Source organism: Hesperophylax consimilis, chromosome 13, assembly GCF_061612785.1.
Source record: "Hesperophylax consimilis isolate HC1 chromosome 13, BYU_Hcon_1.0, whole genome shotgun sequence".
Taxonomy (NCBI): domain Eukaryota; kingdom Metazoa; phylum Arthropoda; class Insecta; order Trichoptera; family Limnephilidae; genus Hesperophylax; species Hesperophylax consimilis.
The window spans coordinates 37,644,923-37,667,602 of NC_142848.1; the positions used below are offsets into that span (position 1 = coordinate 37,644,923).

The window sequence follows — 22,680 nt, forward strand, 5'->3', positions numbered from 1 at the left end:
TAAATCGCACAGGAGGGGTCTTGCGCTCGTCATTAGCCATTGTAAATGTCCCAATTCGCACAGATACATAGTCAAACACAGAAAACTAAACAATATACAACGTGCTACGAGACAGAGTACAAATACAGAGTCAAACACAGAAAACTAAAAAAAGTAGTTGAACATTGGTGAATTCTACTGATCGAGCCCTTGCCAATGCACTCTTATATTGTGTACAACCTGTGTTGTGATTATGTAGTATTGTACATATACATTATGTTGGTAAATTAAAGTAATGCATTGCTATGTAGGTGACCCGACCCTTGATCTCTCGAACACTTGATCCCAAAAGGAATATTTTGTTGTACCGGGTTCTTCCCTGGTAACGTATAGTAATAAAAATAATGTCATGTCGCCGAAGGAGTATGCAGAAATGATATACCGTCGAATAACAAAAGTAAGTGATAGTATAAAAATATTTCCATAAAACGGATTTCCACTCAAGACGCCTGCAGCTATAAGTACCAATATCGGCTCTTGTTATGCGACCGTATATTCTCGCTGCATATGTTACTAGTGAGGAAGTACAACAGAAGTAATCCCTTAAAAGCTATATTTAAAGAAAAATTGATTCACAGTATTATTAGCTAATTATTATAGTAAGTAACTTGATAAATATTTTAAAAATATTTTCCTTTTATCTTTTTAGCAATCAAAAGGGTTTTATTGTTCTATTTTGTACTTACATTGGAACCTTTTTTATTCCTTGCAACAGGTCATTTTTTACATTTGTCGTACCTAACTAGTTTGCTCCGCATCATTGTCCAGTGCGGTGTGCAAGGCAGTGTGCGGTGCATTGTACATTGCGTGTCAGTAAACGGAGGAGTGAGCACTGCCGATGCAGTTCGGCTTCTTGTTCCTCGGCAGCAGACTGTGCCAATTAGCGGGGATCATTTCAATATATACAGGGTGGCTGGGAGGTGCTTCGAATTATCTAATCAGGAAATATACTAGGGACATATTGTTATTTAGATGTTGAAAGTGTAGGTTTTAAAATAGGCACTTCAGTTTACGACAACTTTGTTGAAAGCACTATAATAGTAGCAATTGAATACAGCGAATGAACTGGTGAAGAGCTGATGGACTTCTGGTGGAGTTCTGGGAAGCAAGAGATAATGAGGGAGCATTCACTGCTGTGTATAAAACATTCTCTATTGTCTCACTCTATCACTGTAGTCGTTAAATTAAAAACTTTATTTGCCCATTACATATATAAACCTTTAAGGCAAGTGGTGAATTAATTGTAAAATAAATAAACAAAATACTTTTGAAGGCCGAGAATCGAAAACGTCACCTCCGGATTCGTTGCTTCTTCTTAACTTCTTAACCACAGAGGCCGATAGGTAGAAATTTCCATTTGCTCATGATGATCTCCATACGAGCTTACGATGGTTAGCTTACTTAATCCAAACTCAAAAGAATTTTTATTAAAATAATACTATTTTATTATTATGATACTGTTCTGGTATTAGTTTAAGGGTGAGGTTTATCCGGATACTGAGTGGCAGGTCAGATCGGGAGAGGCTGGTTTGGGGAGATCCTTGGATCTCTCCGATATATTCATACATCCGTCACTCCAGGACACACTGATCCCTAAATTCCTACCCAACCTTTTATCTTCCCAATCTTTCCCTTAAAAATGATCCTCCACACATCATCTCCAAAGGAGAAAAAATAATTATTTTCCTGGGGGCCTCCTGTGCGGGATTTCATATGCTTCTTTTAAAAATAAAGCTTATGCGGAACTGATTAATTATTTATTAATCGAAAACACTGATTTAGGTTGTGCGAGTGTCTATCTACCTATGTGGGTACCTATCCCTTTATGCTTTGAACAATCGTAATCGTCTACCCTACACAGTAAATAAGTAAGTTAGGTACTTTGCTAGTATTTTAGCTGGTGTTTCAATTTACTATTTAGTTATGTAGTGTAGGTGATGTTTTGGATGTTCAAAATATTGTAAAATCTAGTTTCATCACCAATTTTAGCTGCGTGACTATCCTTATACAAAATAAACAGAGAATTATATCAACTGATTGAAACTGATTTGTTAAATTTCATAATTAGTCCCCCTGTACCTATAATACTGAACAAGTAGCTACTCAACAGCGGCCTCACAAGAAGAGATATTGTCTGGATACTTAAAACAGTCAGCTGAAGATAACTGGGGCGCATTATGTATGCTGGATTAAAGTGAACTAAATTAAATTCTTTTCGCTTAAACAATTATTGAATTGCGCTTTTTTGTTGTTGAATTTGTTTATTAAAATTTTGAATCGCATTCCAAAATAATTTCTGACCAAGTCTCAATGAATTGTTTTTAGCAGTTTGTCAAACGGGTTTTCTAAACATTTAAAATAATTCACATACAAATTGCGTATAATAATGTTTTCAGTTTAGTCAAATTAAACTACAAAAAACGAAATTTATGTGATAAATAGAGGAGAATAACATTTTCGCTTTATAGCCAACAAGTAAAAACTTAGTATATCAGTAGTGAAAACAAGCAAATCCAAACATTTATTTCTACGTTCGTGGATCATTTGCTTCCACTGAATAGATAAACACACTACAAATGCCTTCCTTTTAGATTTAAATGGAATGCAATATCGCCACTGTCTCAATGCCTTTTGGTTATAGCCCATTTAGCACGCGCTCTGTTTCTCTTACTTGCCTGACATCGTTTATCGCCATCCAATGAATTTTAATAAATTAATTGCTTAGTATCAGTAATTTCAGGAGAGACCGAATTTATTTCACCAAATTTAACATCTTCCGTTACCATATGTTTTCTTATTTACCTTTTGTATTATGAATTATTTCATTACTTACCAGAAAATGACGAAGCTCAAATAGTTCAATCATGAACGAAAATAATAGTTGTTCTTTATAAAATATGTATTTTTTTTATATTTACAGAACTTTCCGAGGTTCATGCACCATGTGGACTCACTTAAGGCATTTTACTTGAAGATATATTTAGTCTTGAAACCAGACATTATTTAAATATTGAAATACTTAATTTTAAAGATATATAGTGCTAACTCTATTGAAATCTCATTTCCCTTGGAATGCTATGGCGTAAACTTGCCTGAAAACTTCTACCGAGTCGTCTTCACCGCTTGTTCAAGATACCACACACCATAAATGTTCTAGCACAGTACAGCTTGACAAGAGGAATGGTGCTGTTGAATGAAGTTTCTAAAACAGTAGATACATTTAACTACTCTGTAAATATCCTACTTTTGTGTAGATACAAACTTATCTTCCGAAATGTTAAGAATGATAAAATACGAAATGAATAATCTGTTCTACAAAAATAAATTAAAACTGAGAAAATGGACCCACAAGTTGGTACAAATTAATTGTTTGGTATAAGGCAACTAATTTTTACCTGAATGCGGTCATTAAATGCCTTCGTGGTGGTCTATTATACTTGGCTGTAGTTGACCTAGAAACATGCTAAATGCATAGCATTATCATTATTGATACTAATTTCATTATTTTCTTCATTAAATACTTACCGCACGGCCGCGGCAGTACAACTTTTTTGAACGACTTTAAAGTTCATGAATAGTAAAAGCTCTGATAAAAAATATAAACTAAACAAAAGTGTACTTACATTAATACAATGTATTTGCTTCAATTCTTTTTATTAAGTTGCCGTATATATTTTAGCGTCAGGAATACCAATTCGGTATTCAATAATTGTCTTTCCTTGATATTGGCAATGCATGAACATGTTGTTAATGATTTGACTCTTTTTACTAAATGCGTTAAATATATTGGACATGAAGTTGCATGAAACGGTTGCAAAATGATCTACACTCGATACTGACAAAATAACTAACACCGCCCAGCTTAATGCATTTCAACAGCAAATTATCAAGGTGAGTGCAGTTGGATTCGAAAAGAGCTTTCGTTGAAGGAAAATAAAAGTTTTCTTTGAAAAATGCCGCAATTGAATGAATTTATTCATGAAAAGTTTACAAGTACCGCATCTATGTTATATTACCTAAGATATTTTCTTTGAACTGTGAATGGGAATATACTTGAAATGTAATTAAAATATAATCGGGATTGAACATATTTGACAAAATAACCGAAAAACTACCCTCTGGTATATTCCAGAGAAGTGTCTAGAAGAAGTGTTTAGTGAATCTTGTCACTAAACTAAACAAGTCGTTTCAGATTTGAATGATAAACTTTCACTAGGGCGATATTCAGTATTAATTCCATTTTTATGATTTTACTTTTGCAAAATTAATAGCTTTTTCATGGCCTACGGCAAGTCGGCGCTTTTTACGAGAAATTAGCAGGTAAAATGTACATGCATCACTTTCTCGCTTACGAATTTCGTGTAAGTGGTTCCTTGTTTCTTACACGGTTTGGTGTGAAATCACTCAAATTTATGCCATTTACCATTATATTTAATGTTTGCCTGTCCTAATTAAATTCAACAAAAGTTGTTTTACAATCGATTTCGGTAGCCAAATTTAATAATATTATTATTCTGTCTGGACACATTCTGTACTACCAATCTAAAGTTCCTGGTTCCCGGCATGTGAACATATTTGGTTATTTATATTGTGTTACGTAGATTTTCACATTTAATTAAATTTAGAATTGTAAATGCTGTCAGCATCGTTCTTCAGGTAAAAGACCACCATTTAGAAACAAATCGCATCTTAAAATGACAAGTCGTGTTTGGTGACCAGACCAAAGGACCAGACCCAGCCACTTCCCTACCTTCATCTTGCCTATCTCCTTTCTCTCCTTCACCCTTCACAACATTCTCCAATCAATTGGTCGCCATAATCCCACTGGCTCCAGACAGTTAGTACTCTTACTGTATTCACACGAAAAATAAAACAAATTAGACTAAAACGTGGTTAAAGCCGGGCTTGAACAATCGAAAATAAGCGTTTACATTTGATCCTACTATTATAAAATGCTAATATGTTTTGAACTTCCTGCAATAGATTCAAGTAACCATGTCATTTTAAAGAATAATTTCTAATCTTTACACGCGTAAAGTGACATACGTTACTGCGTATGTAAATTTAGTAAATGTGGTCCATCGTCTCATCGCGTTACCGCACAGCGTGTTGCAACTCTCCTGCAACTAAACGTACAACGTATTGTTTGTAGGTAAACAATAAACGTGAAACTTCTAAATTATTATCCATGCATTTTCAGTGCTTGTGTATTCTTTGACGCAATATCTCTGCACGTACTAGTACAGCCGACATGTATGTTTGCTGAACACAAAGTATAGGTACTGCCAGAACAATCAAAATATATTTTTCACTTAAAAGTTTGAGAATATTTTGTGAGAAGAGCAGAATTGGAAGAAAGTAGATAAAACAACTTTCGTAGTTTTGTCGCTGTACCTCACCATCAAAAGAAAATGGCTCTTGTGCTTGGTGTGGGACTTAAATAATTTAATTAAAATTCATTAGATTCGGTTATGCATCCGTTAAATTCTGTTATTTAAAAAATATATAAGTGAGTGTCATTTAAGCGGAGGACACTTGTGCGGTATTCATTGTTTTTAAATTGTCTTAATATAAAATACGAGTACATTATTTCATAAGTCGACTTGAGTAAAATTCCCCCGTCTGGAACCCACATTAAAATATTCAGGTACAAAAGCTATTGAAGGAATACAAAATAAATAAATTCTTACTTTAAATTACTTATGATTTTGTTGAATTACGATACTTAAATGAAAATAATATGATTGTCTGATAAAAGGATTTTCACTCATTGAATTCTAAATGACGCCTTTGATAGCCCAGAATTGCTTGCATTGATAAGCTTTCTCATTCTGGGACTAACTACCACACGTATTCTACTTCGTTTTCAATTGCCCAGAATACTTATGCAGGGAAGTACCGAGTCAGTGGACATCTTCAACTTATCATTTAACTAATTCTAAATACTGTACTGAGGCAGTTTAGTTATGTAAATACTGTATAACATTCACTATTCTTATGTAAAAGCCCCTAAAAAGGGCGTTAATAAATACATAAATTAATAGCAATGAGCTGGTTTAACTTGTTAATTCTTCAAATTTTTAATATTAATCACTACCTGAAGTCCCGGGCGTTTTTCGGGTTTTACAGAGTGTTTAGAAATGAGATTTAGACAATCACCTTCCTTTTGTATTAATCTCTGAATAAAACTATAGATTTGTATAAAAATCAAACAAACGCCTCTCGCCCGTGTCCACCCTCCCCCCGGCTGCCATAGACAATATTCTTTATATAAATAGATACATTTCGTATAGTTGGGATGTTTTTGTAAATATTGCCGTTGGTATTCAGTAGTTAGTGGTCATGACTGTACAGTACAATAACATTTAACTGTTAGTTCCTTTGATTTAACATAACAGAAAAATCTATTTGCATAACCCACACAGGCGAAACATCTAATTTATTCCTGTGTTCCTCACACCTGTATTGTGTACAGCAGTCTGCTGTTCCGAAGTGTTTGAGTGGACATAGTAGTCGAATATAAGAGACAATGCCTGCAACTAGAGACAGGTGAAATGATTAGACTCTAGACTAAGACAACAATATGAGAAAACAATCTTGTATGAATCGTGTAGTTTGTATTTTTGTTTCACTCGGACTTAAGAGATTATTAATTTTTGTGATATTCTTTATGTCTCAATAGTGTGAAATTTCATTTGAGAGGCGGGGCTGCTCCGGGATCCTTCCATTGAATAAACAACACCATAGGTCACCCCGAGTGATTTGCTACGTATGGTGACTTAGCAGGGGTGTCCGGGTTCCAGGAGTAAGATCCCAACTTGCCTCGCATCCCAATGGGAGGGATGGATTAATACTTCACTACAGGACTCACTGACCCCCCAATTCTTACCCTCTTCTCCACCGTTCCCTCAAAAATATCTTCCGTACAGTATCCTCAAAGGCGGCATAGGTCCCAATGGAAATTATTTTCCTCAAGGCCTGCCTCCTGGGTGGAAAAAATGGCTGTTATACACAGTTAAAAAACTTATTTACTTGATATAAAATGTCAAGTTTTATAACTAAATAAAATGTACCTACTAAAAAATCAAACCTACCGGCAAAACATTGAAATCATTCATATCACACGTTTTTGAAAACCATTCTAAAAGGGTACAGAGGTACCCTTTATTAAAAAATTAGTATTAAAAAACTTTGCACTAGTATCCAAAGAGGAAATAGGGGAATACTTTATTTCTTATAAATTAATTTTACAAATTCAATTTTTTGTTATTTTCTCTACTGCCATACTATTCACATGCCCGTAGTATGGTAGTCGTATATAGTTTAAATTAGGAAAACAACATTAAAGGAAAAAAATAATAAAATCTTACGTTAAAAATCAAGTGAAAGTCATAATAGAAATAAAAATATACGTGAGAGTCATAGTAGAAAAAAGTACACGTGAAAGTCATAATAGAAATAAAAAATACACGTGAAAGTCATAATAGAAATAAAAATACATGTGAAAGTCATCATAGAAATAAAAATACACGTGAAAGTCATAATAGAAATAAAAATACACGTGAAAGTCATAATAGAAATAAAAATAAAGATAAAATAGACATTTTACAGAAGATAAATTTTAAAGAAATAAAAATCGAAATATTAAGAAGTGAGATTAAACTAATTGTCAAATTATACCGATTATTTTACATCAGTTAATGTAGGTATGGAAGTTACCTATCTAGAAGAGTACATGTTATACATACATATATATATATATATATATATACATATATATATTTCAACTGTTAGGAACTCCTGTAGGGACAAAGCGACGCTCGCCTTTCCTTTTTAGTTCACCGCAGTGGAATTTAAAAAAAAGCCTTTTTTGCTTTTGTATTAAAAACGGGTAATTTACGTAAATATATGAGAACAAGATAAACAGTATGTAGGTACCTTGTTGTATACAACAATATACGTAAATAAAAACGATTACTTCAGTTTGTTGGTTCAGTCCCCACGTTCACAAGAATTGGTTTTCGGGGAAGGTTATCCACGAGACTGGTTGTTTGCATTTGTTTATTACTATGAGTATTTGGTGTTGATCTTAACATATACGAGTATCTTTGAATAAGAGATTCCAAATCAGAACGCCATCTCAAATTAACTTGAGCGACATACGTCATATTGCTCCAGTGCATACATTATTTCCATTGATACGGAAACTAAACCACTGTTTTCATAACTTTATAACATAACATAACTTTAATGTTAAATAGTTTCGATAAATTATACAAAACCTTCTCACTTTCTGGTAATGATGTGTAATTCTTTTGAAATTGTAATGGCAGTGTATTTTGAATAAATAAGAGCTATTTCACAGTTACAATACCAAAAAGTTTAATAAAAATAGAATTAATATTTCTAAGGAAATTGAATTTCAACAAAGAATGAAACACAAAATTGGTTTAGATTGGAAGGAAGATGATTTAATTAAAATTTTCTATTATAACTTCACAACCAAATCATTTGGTACTTCAAAGGAACTTTACAAGTCATAGAAATTTAAGTTATCATTTTCAAATTTGCCTAATACGAAAGTTTCGTTACGCTTTTGCACAAATTGATGATATTCATTATATTACTTGTAATTGAATTTGGCTTTCATTTCAATTATTATAATAATGGGTTATTGGCTCTTGGCTCTTGGCCGTCGACTGAAAGTGCGGACAAAGGGGAGGCGAATTCGTATTTAATATTGTCAAAGTGAAAATATTTTACGAACGGCTAAGACGAAATTTGTCATAAAGCTTCAAAGAAAAAAAGAGTACCTACTTAATTACCTAGTATTGTTTAGGGTAAGACCTAATACGTACAATCCGTTTAGTTAAAATCCTACCAATGCTAAAGTTTTATTAAAATTAATGTGTTGAGCGGATCTTTTTGTATTGTGACCTAGTAGACTCCGTAGCTTAGTTTAATATTGTGATAATATTCGGCCTATTGCATCTGCCTTCTATCTTTGATCATAATACGACTTTAAATTTGCTTCCACCAAATGAAGTGAATCAAATGAAAGCAAGCAACATTCTTAAGAAAAGGTGGGAGTATTTTTTTCCGCCGTATCATAATTACATGCAAAAAAAGTCGGAGATGTCGGAAAAAATCCATAAAAAATACCACTACTCTTATTAGGTATATGGTGTTGTTCTTTGCGATTGCCGTTGTCCTTATAAATATTAATTACAGTTGTATGTAGTACATGAATATTTCCCATTGACAACGCGACAGCTTATTGCCGTGTTGCTATGTTGGTAGTTGGTACCACTTGGTAATTTCGTCAGATCTGATGAACTGGTTGTAAAAACTAACAAACTTACTATGGAGGACCAGTTTTATAGCTCGCAATAAAAAATAGTGCGTAGGATGTTGCGATGACTTTCCAGAGGTTAAATACGTATCTCTTTTAATATCCGCTCTAAAAGCCGTAAAGCGGCTTCTGTGTGAGATATTTTTACTTATAATTTTGAGCCATAAATTTGAAGACTAGATCTAAATGAAATAATATCTTACCGGTTCTGGCGCCGATTTAATAAACACGACTTAGTTTACCGCAATAATTATTGATAGGTCGGTGGTAAAGGTAAAGTCAAAATACTTTTTTTTACACATTGGATTCGAAACATTTTGAAGTATACATATTTTAGATTAACAACCCGATCGGGGACAATAAATGTATAAGAGAAAACACCACAGATTTATTAATTGGTATAAAAACACAACAGCAATCGTATTTTCTTCTTCGACTAATCCGGGCCATTTCAAGACCTGCATCGGGTAATCTCTTCCTAGAGTTTTAAGCTTATCTTGAAAACAGCCATTGTGGCATTTTTAATTATTTGATATTATTTTTATTTAACAAGTAAGTTTAATAACCATTCATCACGTATCAAACGTTACTCCCTTTCACACCTGCATTATTGTTTCCACATATATAAAATATGTAAGACTTGATAATTCCTCAGAAAATTATTTAAAAAGTTTTGGTATTTCATTTTTTTTAGAAATTATTCTTTGTTAATTTGGCTTAACATTGAACGTCGAACGGGTATTTTTTGGGTATTTTTTAAATAGTGAGGTGAAATAAACATAGCACAAAAGTAATACAAATAACTCTTTCATGTCGGAAATGAACATTTACAATGTAGTGATAATCTCTAAGGTTTGAAACAAATAACATTTTAACTGGCAAATGACTGTGAACATTGAATTAAACCGATGTTATTATTATATAACACATCTTTATGCGTTAAAATATTTGTAATTCGGGTAGAAAATATTTAAATCTCACCTTGAATGAAGTAATCAATGACGACACAAAACGCACAATCAGCAGATGTCAAAGTATTTATCGTTTTTGTGGCGGGAATAAGGATTTAAACCGAGCGGAAAAAATAGACGCCACAGAAAAGATGCTTTAAGAAAAAAAACATTGATTTTCTAAATCGCTACCGTTACGGTAAAAAAATCACAAACGTGTTAATTTGAATTAAAACTGGGGCTGAAAGGGTTCAACACATTTTTTATTCACAGTCCTCCTCTCTAGGGATTCCTGTTCCGGGTCGGAATGTAGGTAGTTGTGTTGGTTATGAGTTATTTACACAGTACTGATATGTCCCAACTTGTTTCACCGTGCCATGTCTTTATAGTACTTACGTCCTCGACTTATATCCACTTGCATGTAGCATATTCTCCCGACACTCATCTTTCCGTCTGTCGATTGTAATTATCTAAGCGACCCATCGTATATATTTGTTCGGAGATGACTGAGAAATAGATGCAATGAAAACTCTAAAGCACAAAAGTTGGTGTGTTTGTCGATTGGAAAACTTTGACGTCATGAAACATGCACACAATTTCTAAATTTGTAACTACATTTCTATTAAAACTCAATTATCGTCCATCTTCTCCAATGTTTCACCTTGTACATTTGGCCGTAAACAAATGTACAAGGTGAAACATTTGGCGAGTTTTGAAGTGCCCCAGGGTAGCAATGGGTATTTGGAGATGAAGATTTTCTCCTGATTCCACTGGGTGACTCCTAGGTACTTGTTTACCACGAAGACGGGACTTCGGCACCATAGACACTGTGTGTTCTGACTAACTAACCATCACGCCATTTCTCCTCAGGAGTATGCAGAGAGGACGGTCCGTCAAACAAATCGGTATTGGTACAAACTCCTAGCCCCATTCACATTCATACATCGTCTCATACATACTCTTCTATTGTCCGACTCTTGACATGGCCTGACTCAAGTATCTGCTTCACTTGTTCGGGCCATGTCTTCCTCGGGTGTCCCCAACATATTCTACTATTCTCATTCGCATCATACGTGTGTTCTAAATTTTTTTCAAAATATTCAGTAGCCAAAAAGGTTATTCAAACGACGGGCAATACGGCCATGAAAAGCTTGACACTCGATACATATTAGCTTGCGCTCCGGGTGTTTTAACAGTTATCGAGTTTCACAATACCAGGAGAAGAGGGAGGGGAAGGGGATCATTGTTAGTATTGTTACGCACAACACCCGCATCACGTGGTTCAACGACCACAAATAAATGGCTGTTATTTTGGCGGGCCAACTTAGTATTTATTTCCATTGCAAGCGATGATGGATGGCCGCCGTATGTAAGATGATATGTAGGAAGAAATCTGTCTCGTTTGTGGTTGCCGTCGCAGATCGGCTCGATGAAAGAACTACGCACGTATTGTAGGCTGTTGATATTGACGATGTTCTTCATTGTTCAGTGTTCAAACTCAGACTTTCAAGGTAAGGTGGCTTCCAGCAGTGACGGTTTGGTCATTGCGTTTATGCAGTAAGCTCCCATAACAAAATATACAAAAATAAGGTAAACTTGTATAAAAATCATTTTAACACACTTTAAATAACACGATGTTAGAATTCCGTCTTAAAAAAATTCACCCGTCCGTGTTAATACTGCTCTAAAGCCAGCCCGAAATTAATTTCGTTCATGCATGAATTCAGCGACTTCTTCAAATAGTATAAAATATAGTCGCTATACGCGTCTGTCTGTTTATGCGCTTAGTTCTTCTAAGCTACCCAATTAATTTTGATAGGATTTTCACTTACTTTTAGAGAATTTCTTTCGGAAGGTTTATATACATAAAACATGAAAATTATATTTTTATAATGTTGAGAAAAGTCGATGTTTTGTAATCAAGTCGTAAATAAAATATGTTCGTACGCTTATATTGCTGAAGCTGGCTAAACCTTATGAGATTCATCAACACAATGTACTACGGAATTGTATATCATAAAAAGGCCCACAGAAAAGTATGCAATGGTATACGTCTATCTCCTAAAGTGTCAGCTACACTACTCGCTTCGACGCTTCGACGAAGTCCTCGACGAAGTTAGCCGAAGTTCGAAGTGCGTGCCCACACACTCGTGCAACTTCGCGAGTAACGCTTCGAGTCCTTTGACTCGGGCGCATTTACCGACAACAATCGGAAGTCGGGCGAAGCGAAGCGAAGTTGCCCGAAGCGAAGTGAAGTTCGTGCCCACACTATCGTACTCGGTCAACTTCGATCAACTTCGCGAGTAGTGTAGCTGGGCTTAAAGGACTGGACTGAGTTACTCGCGAAGTTGCACGAGTGTGGGCACGCACTTCGAACTTCGGCTAACTTCGTCGAGGACTTCGTCGAAGCGTCGAAGCGAGTAGTGTAGCTGACGCTTTAGGAATATGTTAGCTGCCCTGGTGCGCTGCGACTATGAGATTTGTTGATACCGAATGTTTTGGGCTGTCATTAAAATAAGTTCATTACTGAATGTGTTACATATTTATATCAAAAGAACAGTTTTTTCTTTTTCAAATTGGTAAATGCTTTTATTTTATAAGTGTATTACAACTTTTTATATCCTACGTCATTATAATTATTCATTAGCCAGAGACGCCAATGAACCGCCAAAATTTGTAAATATTACTAGGTCGCTAATCTCTTGTACAGTGATATGATCAAATTCATTTAAATCCAGGGAAATATATATAAATATTTCATTATGGAAAAAAAACAACATAGGATTTATAGATAAGGAAGTTTTTTTCTCCCACTTTAGATCTCGGATTGAACTCCTAATGAGACAGTCAATGAACCTGGCATTTCATATATTACAACGATGAAGGCAAGTAAACTTAAATTGTTTTCACAGATCAAGCACACACCCGCTTTTCATCAAACCTGGGACGCGTGGTCTCTAAAACTAGAACCACATTCGCTCAACGACGATTCTGGTTCATCGCTCCTAAAACACACATGCATTAAACACCGACATACTCGTAAAGTCAAATGATTCTATATCCCTTTTTACTATCCGTGGTCAACATTGGCTATTTGAAAGGGGACGAGCCTTCTTTAAAGAATACATGACTTTCTAACACTGTTTTTAAAAAATACCTTATATAGGTACATTTCTAGATATGTATGTACCACGATTAACCTGTGTTTTAAAAATAATTATATAAAATAATTTGGTATAATTTTGCATGTATTTAAATCTTACTTTTAATATTTTTATTTCTATTTTCCTTATAATATCTTTTTATCAATCAGTTTGTCAAACAATACATATTTTTTTAATTTATTTTACTAAAACATGTCCTTTTTCCTTATGCTTTATTATTTGTTGTACAAAATATTATTTTGTTATTGTTACATAAATCACGTATACGACAACCATAATAGGGGCACGAGCCTAGTATGGTAGTTGTGAAAATCACCAAAATCTTTTAAAGTTTATATAATAAAAAATATATTATAATACGGAATGATACGCTGTTGACATATCCACAGAACTTTCGTACATTAGAATTATCAAAACGTAGAGTACTGCTTATTAGTTCTTACCAAAGCAGAAGTTTTTTTCATAGAACAGTATTTGTTTTCCTAAAATAAAAGTTTTCAGTACCTGTCCATCCATTGGTAGACTTCACAGTTATATTATCCAAGGTGGTCAGTAATAATGGCCCCTCCAATCCTATACATCAATTATTACATTCGTCGCAAATAAGTTAACAACCCAAAGATGTAAATAATGAGTTATAGCCGCAACGTCGCCATTGAAATCAATTATTGCGGAGGCCATTGATGTGATAAATCAATTCTAAATCAAAAGTCAATAAGTTTAGTGTTGCTGCCCTGAATTATTGATCAAGAAGGGCCGTTGCTGTGATTCCGCGTGGAAATATTGACAAAGAATTTTTAATTTACGCTCTTGTATTACACCAATGATGATTCGATGATGATTTATTTACGATTATTGTCAAAGAATTTTAACTCAACGACTATGTAACTTGTATTTAGGACATGCTGCTTTGTTTTTTCCCCTTTTGAGATTGTAACTACGTGTAAATTGTCTTGTAGTAAGTGAATAGTTTTGCATACAGCATAAGGAAAATTTTATGCTCACCAAGTATATATAATTCCGACGCATTTCTGTAGCCAATGGGAATTGTGGCCACAATTAAGATATATCTCTGGCTGGAAAAAGACACCCGGGGGCTTTTAGACTATACAAATTGAACACGTCGAGAGACGGGAGGCTGACAAGGATATTAAGCAAAGTGTAATACATTGCAGCACTTATTTATACAAAAGAGATCCAAAGAAACGTTCAGTAGGAAGCTCAGCTACCAAGTGACCAACCCTGAAATGCCAGTAAGGCGTGGCATTGAAAGAATATAAAGTATGGCATAAATAAAATTAAAAAAATAACAGAAACAACCAAAATTGTATACATAATCCGAAAAAACTACAAAGTACTAAGTACAACTTCACGTAACAATTTTTTTTCCCTCTGAAAATTTATTTATTATAAAAAATATCGCATCAAATGATGTAGACTTGTATACAGAGTTGTGTGACTTTTCACCCTATCGAGAAAAGGCGTTATAGTGATTTATTGTAGTTAATACATATCACGAGTATTATAATATTAGGTCTCTTATTTATTGTTTGCTATGAGGTAGAGAAAAGTGACAAAAATCATTGCTTTAGCAGTATTTAGTAGGAAACAGAGGATTCCTTCGAGTCGTTTATTGTATATGTTTAGTAATTATATTTGAATTAATTATAATTTGTGATACACAATCTCCGATCTCATTTGCCCCCGCTGGATTTCATTTGCCAAACATATTCTGTGATAGGTATCCACCTACTTAAAATGTGTAATCAGCATGATGGATACTGTGTGTTGGGAGGTACTTTCTTAACCGAAACGGAAAAATGAAAACTAGGTTGGTAGGTATTATTGGACACCACCTGTTTCAGGATCCAAATTGAGATGAAACCAGGTATTACCATTACAATGGATAGCGCGTGAACAAAATCTGCTTAATTGTCAACATACGTATACATACGCGAGCGAGGATAAACAAGTGGCAAAAAATTGTAACCAGCTTCGATCCTTAGCTAGTAACTTTTACAAATTAAAATTTATTTTGCCTCATTACACTCTTAAACTCATACATTTTTCTATGTTCGAATCCATCCTTAGATATGGAATTCGAATTTGGGAACACGCAAACACTATTTACATTAAATTTATTCAAAATTTACAAACTCCCATTATAAAAAAATGGCACATCGAATATTTACATGAAGAAACTTAACTTAAAAGTACTGTATGGATCAGAGAGCCTACTTACAATAAAAGGTCTCCTTTGGTTCACTACTATTATGGATAACGTGGGGGAAAGCTCATACAAACACCCACTGGTACACAAACATACCACAAGATTTAAAGAAGGAAAGGGCCTAAAAAGCCGTACTTTTGAATAGCTAAAACCAGTGATTTTAAATAAAATCAATAAAAACTTAAAATTTGAAAAAAATGAGACTATGCCCTAAAATAATAAAGCTGTGGTTAATTAACGAAAATTTCACGTATCTTTGAATTTCTTAATGTATCTGTCTACATATCTTGTTACTAGACAAGTATATTGAGATATTTTATAGATGTTATTTAAATTATCTAATATTACTTTATGATCTATGTTTCCTTAAAACTATAAATGTATGTATCTACAAATGTTTTCTTACACATCATATTAAGAATGTGTAATTGGTAGAACCTACAGACAAGCTGCCATATGAATTGCTATGACTGTCTATATTTTGTGGGATTACCCTAAATTTGTATAAATGTTTTATTTACTAAATAAAAAAAAAACGAACTGAACCTCAACTTATGGGAAAGTTTAGTTTCTTTCCCGTAATTCGTGTTTCGGTTCGCGTTTAAGTTCGCAAATGTACACGTATCATATGACGCCAGAAGACGAACGTTCCGTTACATGGTTCATGGAATTTATTTATTATAATTCATTTATTCTGAAATAGAATTATTTATATACTAAAAACTTTTGCACACTAGGTACTATTGATAGCAGTCAAAACATGTGTATGGAAGTTATAAATATCTACAACTAATTTAGTGGATCTATATACTGTTTTTTTTTTCTAGTGTTAACCAATACTACACACAATTTTGCTGAAGACCAAGTATTTCTAAGGTTAATTTAAGTAGACGTGGTATTATTGTCTGCGTTTAATGATCGTATAATAATAAGTTCATTTCGGAAGGTATGTACCTAGTGGTAGTGCAATTTCGTATTTTATTATATATTACTAAGAAAAATAACAATTCGTAGAATGAAAAAATATCACAAATTATTCCTGGATTGGCGTAGCTTGCGTTATGAGCTTCCCGTACGGTGGCGGAGAAGTGCCCCGAAAGAGTGTAACCGAGATGGTGGACCTTGCAAATATGGCTCCACAGTTTTTAAATTATATTATATATAATTTTGATGTTAACATATAATTAAATTAAGCGAGCATTGCAGGCCAGTCCAGGGGCCCGAGGCCCCGGGGTGAATTACAAAACGCCAAGTGACAGCCCACCATTACCTATGCGTGTTATTTTTTTGTTCAATATTGGCTCAAAGTGTAATTTCGATTGTTTCAGATGGTGGTGTAAGAAAGGTCTCCAACTCGCCTAGTGATTGTTTGTTCGGTTGCATTCAGTGCACAGTGCATAGTGCATGGTGCATGTGATGGTGACAGTGTAGTTGAGTTTACTGGGTCTGAAGACCAAATGGTGAAGTGAGGATCCGGTGACTGGGTGTGGAAGGACGTTTAGCATGGCCAACATGGAGCTGGCCACCTTTCTTATTAGGTAAGTTCTTATATTATTATTTTTTTATTATTTCAGTGTGCATTTAAAAGTCCTAGAGTAGGAAAACATTTTGTGATGCAGGTAAGTATCAGTGAAGAGTTAAACCGAAAGAAGTAATGGTAAAATTTTACCTAGAACTATCATGTTTAATATGCATTAAAACAAACTTTAATTCAACCTAAGGACAATATTTTTTTAATACGTATTAAAAACGGTAGTCATAGGTAAAAAAATACCCTTTGCTTAATATCCTTGTCAGCCTCCCGTCTCTCGACGTGTTCAATTTGTATAGTCTAAAAGCACCCGGGTGTCTTTTTCCAGCTTATCTTAATTGTGGCCACAATTCCCATTGGCTACAAAATTGCGTCGGAATTATATACACTTGGTGAGCATAAAATTACCGAAGTTGTGAGCGTATCCGCGTGAGATGAAGCCATTTTTCTTACTTATGGTGAAATTGGTAATTCAATTTCAAATAACGAAATGATTTTTTGAACGGAAAGTCAATTTAACAAACCACTAGCATATATAAATTGGCGACACCAGTTTCCTTTGAAACCGACATGGATCACCCTTCTAGGATTTTTCTGTTTAGTTGTACCTATGTTTTTCATGTAAAACTGCATTGTCCGGCATATTAATTTTCGTACAGATGATATTGGAAGATTTATTTTGATGCTGGGTGAAACTAAGAACTTAAAGAAAACAGCTGTCTAAAAGTGGCCTTCGAGGCGCTGCAGTTCTTGATACTAGTTTCTGAATCTCATGCACCGTGTTCGTGTGTTTGTAAAGTATTTTGCCTGCAAAAATTGTAATAAAACGAACTTTGAGAAATGCTGCATAATGTTATCATTCACACAGTAGTAGGTGTCAGTACTGTTCACATCGTATAATTTGAATAATTGACACCACATGGGGCACCGATGATTAAAAAACTCTCGACTGCGGAAAGGTCAACTTCATTCATTGCACTAACTGAACACAAGTTCAATGTATCATGGCTACTGTATTGACTTTCCACCATACAATATAAGAAGATATTGGAATGCTCGTATAATAGTGAATTATGAATAAGGCCATTTATAATTTACAATTATTATTTTCTACAAATATAGGACATTTTTTAATTTTGTATGTAGTTAATAAGCGTATAAGTTTGAGTAATTGGTGATAAAATAAATTCAAGTACATAGAGCACTTACTTAATATTCGGCAATTATTATCAAAATCGTATATCCATTAGATTTCGTTAGTTTCGAAGTCTAATGGATAAGAGAAAGAACGAAGTAGGTACATACATACTATAACTAGGAACTAATAATGAATGGTTTTGATATTAACATTGCATCATACTTCAAATTAGATTTGAACAAAGTGATCATTTAAAGTTACTGCTAATGAGTTATTTAACAGCTTTTTAATCTGTTTATAAATATTTATTATCCAAATTACATCTTTTCACGCCTAGTTATATTTTTTAACTGCCTTTTATTGCTAGAAAAGAGTTATGGCATTTTCGCGACGCCCATTCTTCAGTCTTGTCACTGGGCGAACCGGGAACTCAAATGCCGATATTTTATTTTCAATTTAATTCGTGAATACCCATTATATAATTTCAATGTTTCGATCTTTTAATTTGAAGCGATTTAATGAATTGTCACTAAGCTGAAATCAATAGCTTACTGTGAGTGAGCCCGGATTCGATTTGCACCAAGAGGAGATTCTGCTAGCTAAATTAAAATTCCAGAGAGTTTTTCAGAAAATCGTCTTCGTATCGTATCGTAAAAGTATTTAGTCGCGAGTATTGTTAGATTTTTCGGTCTCGACGAATTTGTCAATATCTTTAAGCTAACTTCGTGGCATTGCAGTTCTGATCCCGAGTTATTTATCCTACACGCAAACAATACCAAGAAATCTATCTATACAATGTGACGAAGATAATATCATCCGTCAATATTATGGGCATAACTTGTAACCTGCTAAGTATGATTCATTATCGCGTGCCTATCCAATAAATAAACCACGAGACTCTAGGCACCATTTCATGCAGTTGCTTCTTGAACTAATTTTATGTACAATTGCTGTTCACAGAGGCTACTTCGTGTAAATAATGAAACTCGTTCTGTCGACACATTGAATTTGAATAATGTTGCCTCCCAAATCAAATTCATTAATGAAAATGCAGATATGCAATAATCTTTAACTATATCAGTTTGTTATTATGATTACCAAAAGTACCTAAATGATTATTATCAGGTATTTATAATGTACAAATATTAAATATATATTTTTATATCACCTACGTATGTGAAAGAAAGCCCTATGAGATTCTAAATAAAGTCAGTAAAAAGATAAATGTACGTATTGGATCTCGAAAGCCGTATCTAAGAATAATCCTAACCTATAACAATACTTCAATAGTAATTAGACATCGCTATGGAGATGAGAAATTAAATGTTGTTAAGAATAAGCCTAACCTATAACAATACTTCAATAGTAATTAGGCATCGCTATGGAGATGAGAAATTAAATGTTATTAAGAATTTGAGTTTGAGTCCATAGCTGATTCACCCCTCGATATTTTTTTGAAATATTATTCCACACCGCGCACATAATACACGCTGTGGGGAAGATACGATCACATTAATTAAGCTTAATTAATTAAAGCCTACATTGGATCTATAAATTACTCCGCTAATGGGTACTGAGAGGCGCTTGGAATTTCCTCCAAATGTATCTCGTGTCAAAAAATCATTTTCAAATGGAAATGAAATTGGGAAACACGTCTCTGTTACCATTAGCCACGTATGCCAGTTAAGCAAGGGTAAATTACAAATATACAGAGAAAAATGAGTATCGCTAATTAATTAAGTATCTCTTAAAATTATTTTAATTAATAATTCATTTTTATCTTATCAGGTTAAAAACGACATTGCAGGCCCTTAACGAATGAATCAATAGGTTTCCTAATAAACTTTTAGTAAAATACGATCTATTATCACGATGTCGGAACACGTGCTCATAAAGTTATTAATATTTTCGCATGTCTTGATCATATAAATTGTCAAAATTGATGCAGGTGCATGAACACGTGTTCCGACGTATTGGGAATTTACTAAAAGATCCTATCAGGAAACGCTCCCCGATCCCATTTTTAACCGGATTACCAATAATTTGAGAGGTTCTTAATAAATTAGCAATATTCATTTTTCTCTGTGTATCTACCTGAAAATGTACTTATAAATAATTCAAAACATTCACTACTAAATCCAAATGATAGTGAAATTCCTATCAAACTCCGTTGCTTAGTTTCGAAGAACTAAGCGCACAAGCAGACAGACGAGGATAGTGACTTCGTTTTATACTATTTATGGATGAACTATTTTATGTCATTTTCTAACACACAATTGTTCATCAATTGAAAACATTTTTCACCACGTTTTATTAGTAGGACCGAAAGTGTTTAGCTTATAGGTACGTCCAATTTATTATATATATAATAGAGTGATGCATGTTAGTGCGATCATCTACAGACAAGTTCCCACTAAAAAACTCTACACATAAATACGCTACAAGGCTCACAGAAAACTTACTAATACCAAAAGCAAACAAAACAATATTCCAAAAAGGACCATACTACATGGCCATTAAAGTATATAACAACCTTCCACATAACATTAAACAAATACAAGATACACACAAATTCAAATCGTTACTAAACACTTTCCTTGTTAATAAATGTCACTACACGTAAATGAAACGCCTATTTTTATTGGTATATATATTTGTATTTTTTTTATTTTTTCATTGGTACATTGTTATTATATCTGTATAAACATTGTAATTATTATAATAAAACAAATAATATTATGTAAACATTGTAATTAAATAAATGTGGTTAGCTGGAAGAAATGGGGTCTACCCATAAGCTACACCTTTTGTAATTTTTATTTTACAATAAATAATTTTTGATTTGATTTGATTTGATTTGATTACACTTGATACAATACAGAATGAACAGAAAATACATTTATGTTATTGTGGACATTATACAGTTTAAATAACGTACCTAAATCGAGAACCCAAATTTACCTTTTCCTGCTTGAGTTCTGATGCTAGTTGAAAATAATTATTATAAATGCAATATTCTTTGGTAATTAATAATATCTGATAATATTATTACTCCAGCGTCTGGACGGTGTAGGCCCTGTGATTGGTCAAATTCAAATTGTGTTTAAATAAGACTTTAAAGATTAAGACACGATTTCATACTGAAATAGAATCGCCACATGTAATATCGTTACTAAACACTTTCCTTGTTAATAAATGTCACTACACGTAAATGAAACGCCTATTTTTATTGGTATATATATTTGTATTTTTTTATTTTTTCATTGGTACATTGTTATTATATCTGTATAAACATTGTAATTATTATAATAAAACAAATAATATTATGTAAACATTGTAATTAAATAAATGTGGTTAGCTGGAAGAAATGGGGTCTACCCATAAGCTACACCTTTTGTAATTTTTATTTTACAATAAATAATTTTTGATTTGATTTGATTTGATTTGATTACACTTGATACAATACAGAATGAACAGAAAATACATTTATGTTATTGTGGACATTATACAGTTTAAATAACGTACCTAAATCGAGAACCCAAATTTACCTTTTCCTGCTTGAGTTCTGATGCTAGTTGAAAATAATTATTATAAATGCAATATTCTTTAGTAATTAATAATATAATGTATAAATATCGCTACACACCCAGTGGCTGTGTATTTGTGGGGTGATTTGAGGGGACTGCGAGAGTGTGTTCAAACAAATGCATTCAAAGGTGACGTCGATCGATTTGCCTGTAGAAAAATAAGAATAGAATTAAAATGCACACATTACTACATAAATATTATCGATGAATCTAATATTTACACGCAAAAAAAACATTTACAAAAATTTAAGCGTAATAATAACATTTGAACCGTTAAATTTTTTTCATATACCTAATTAAAATAATATATTTTCCGTACCAAACAAATAAATATTCGTTTTCTTGTGAATAAATTTCCCCTAAGAAATTCCTAAATTTATGATAAATAAGTTTTTGAAATAGTGCTATTAGATTAAATACGTGTAAAGATTTCACACCATTTTTATTGAATTAAGCAAATAAAAATTTAAATTATATTTGAAAAAAAAAGTTATTGGTGAATAAAAACGTGGGTTTAGTTACACGAGCTCCACAATTTCCACAACAAAACAAGTCATTAAACATATGATTTAATGAGGGATATTTTAATAGTGTGGTCTCACTAAAGTTTAGCAAGCTATTAAAATAAATTTAGGGTTGGATCTTAATAACGAATGGTTTTAAAACAACCTGGGAAGGCTGAAAGTTAA

At 33.3% G+C, this 22,680-nt stretch overlaps 1 protein-coding gene across 2 annotated transcripts in view; it reads left to right on the forward strand.

Moving 5' to 3' along the window:
* The window catches only part of loh (thrombospondin type 1 domain containing lonely heart), a 700,385-nt gene that overhangs the window by 78,467 nt on the left and 599,238 nt on the right, over nt 1–22,680 (forward strand). For both annotated transcript variants that reach the window (XM_089639095.1, XM_089639097.1), the window contains exon 2: nt 17,064–17,273. In XM_089639095.1, coding sequence (XP_089495221.1) covers nt 17,239–17,273 — 35 coding nt within the window. In that variant the 5' untranslated portion in view covers nt 17,064–17,238. The remainder of the gene's footprint in view (nt 1–17,063; nt 17,274–22,680) is intronic.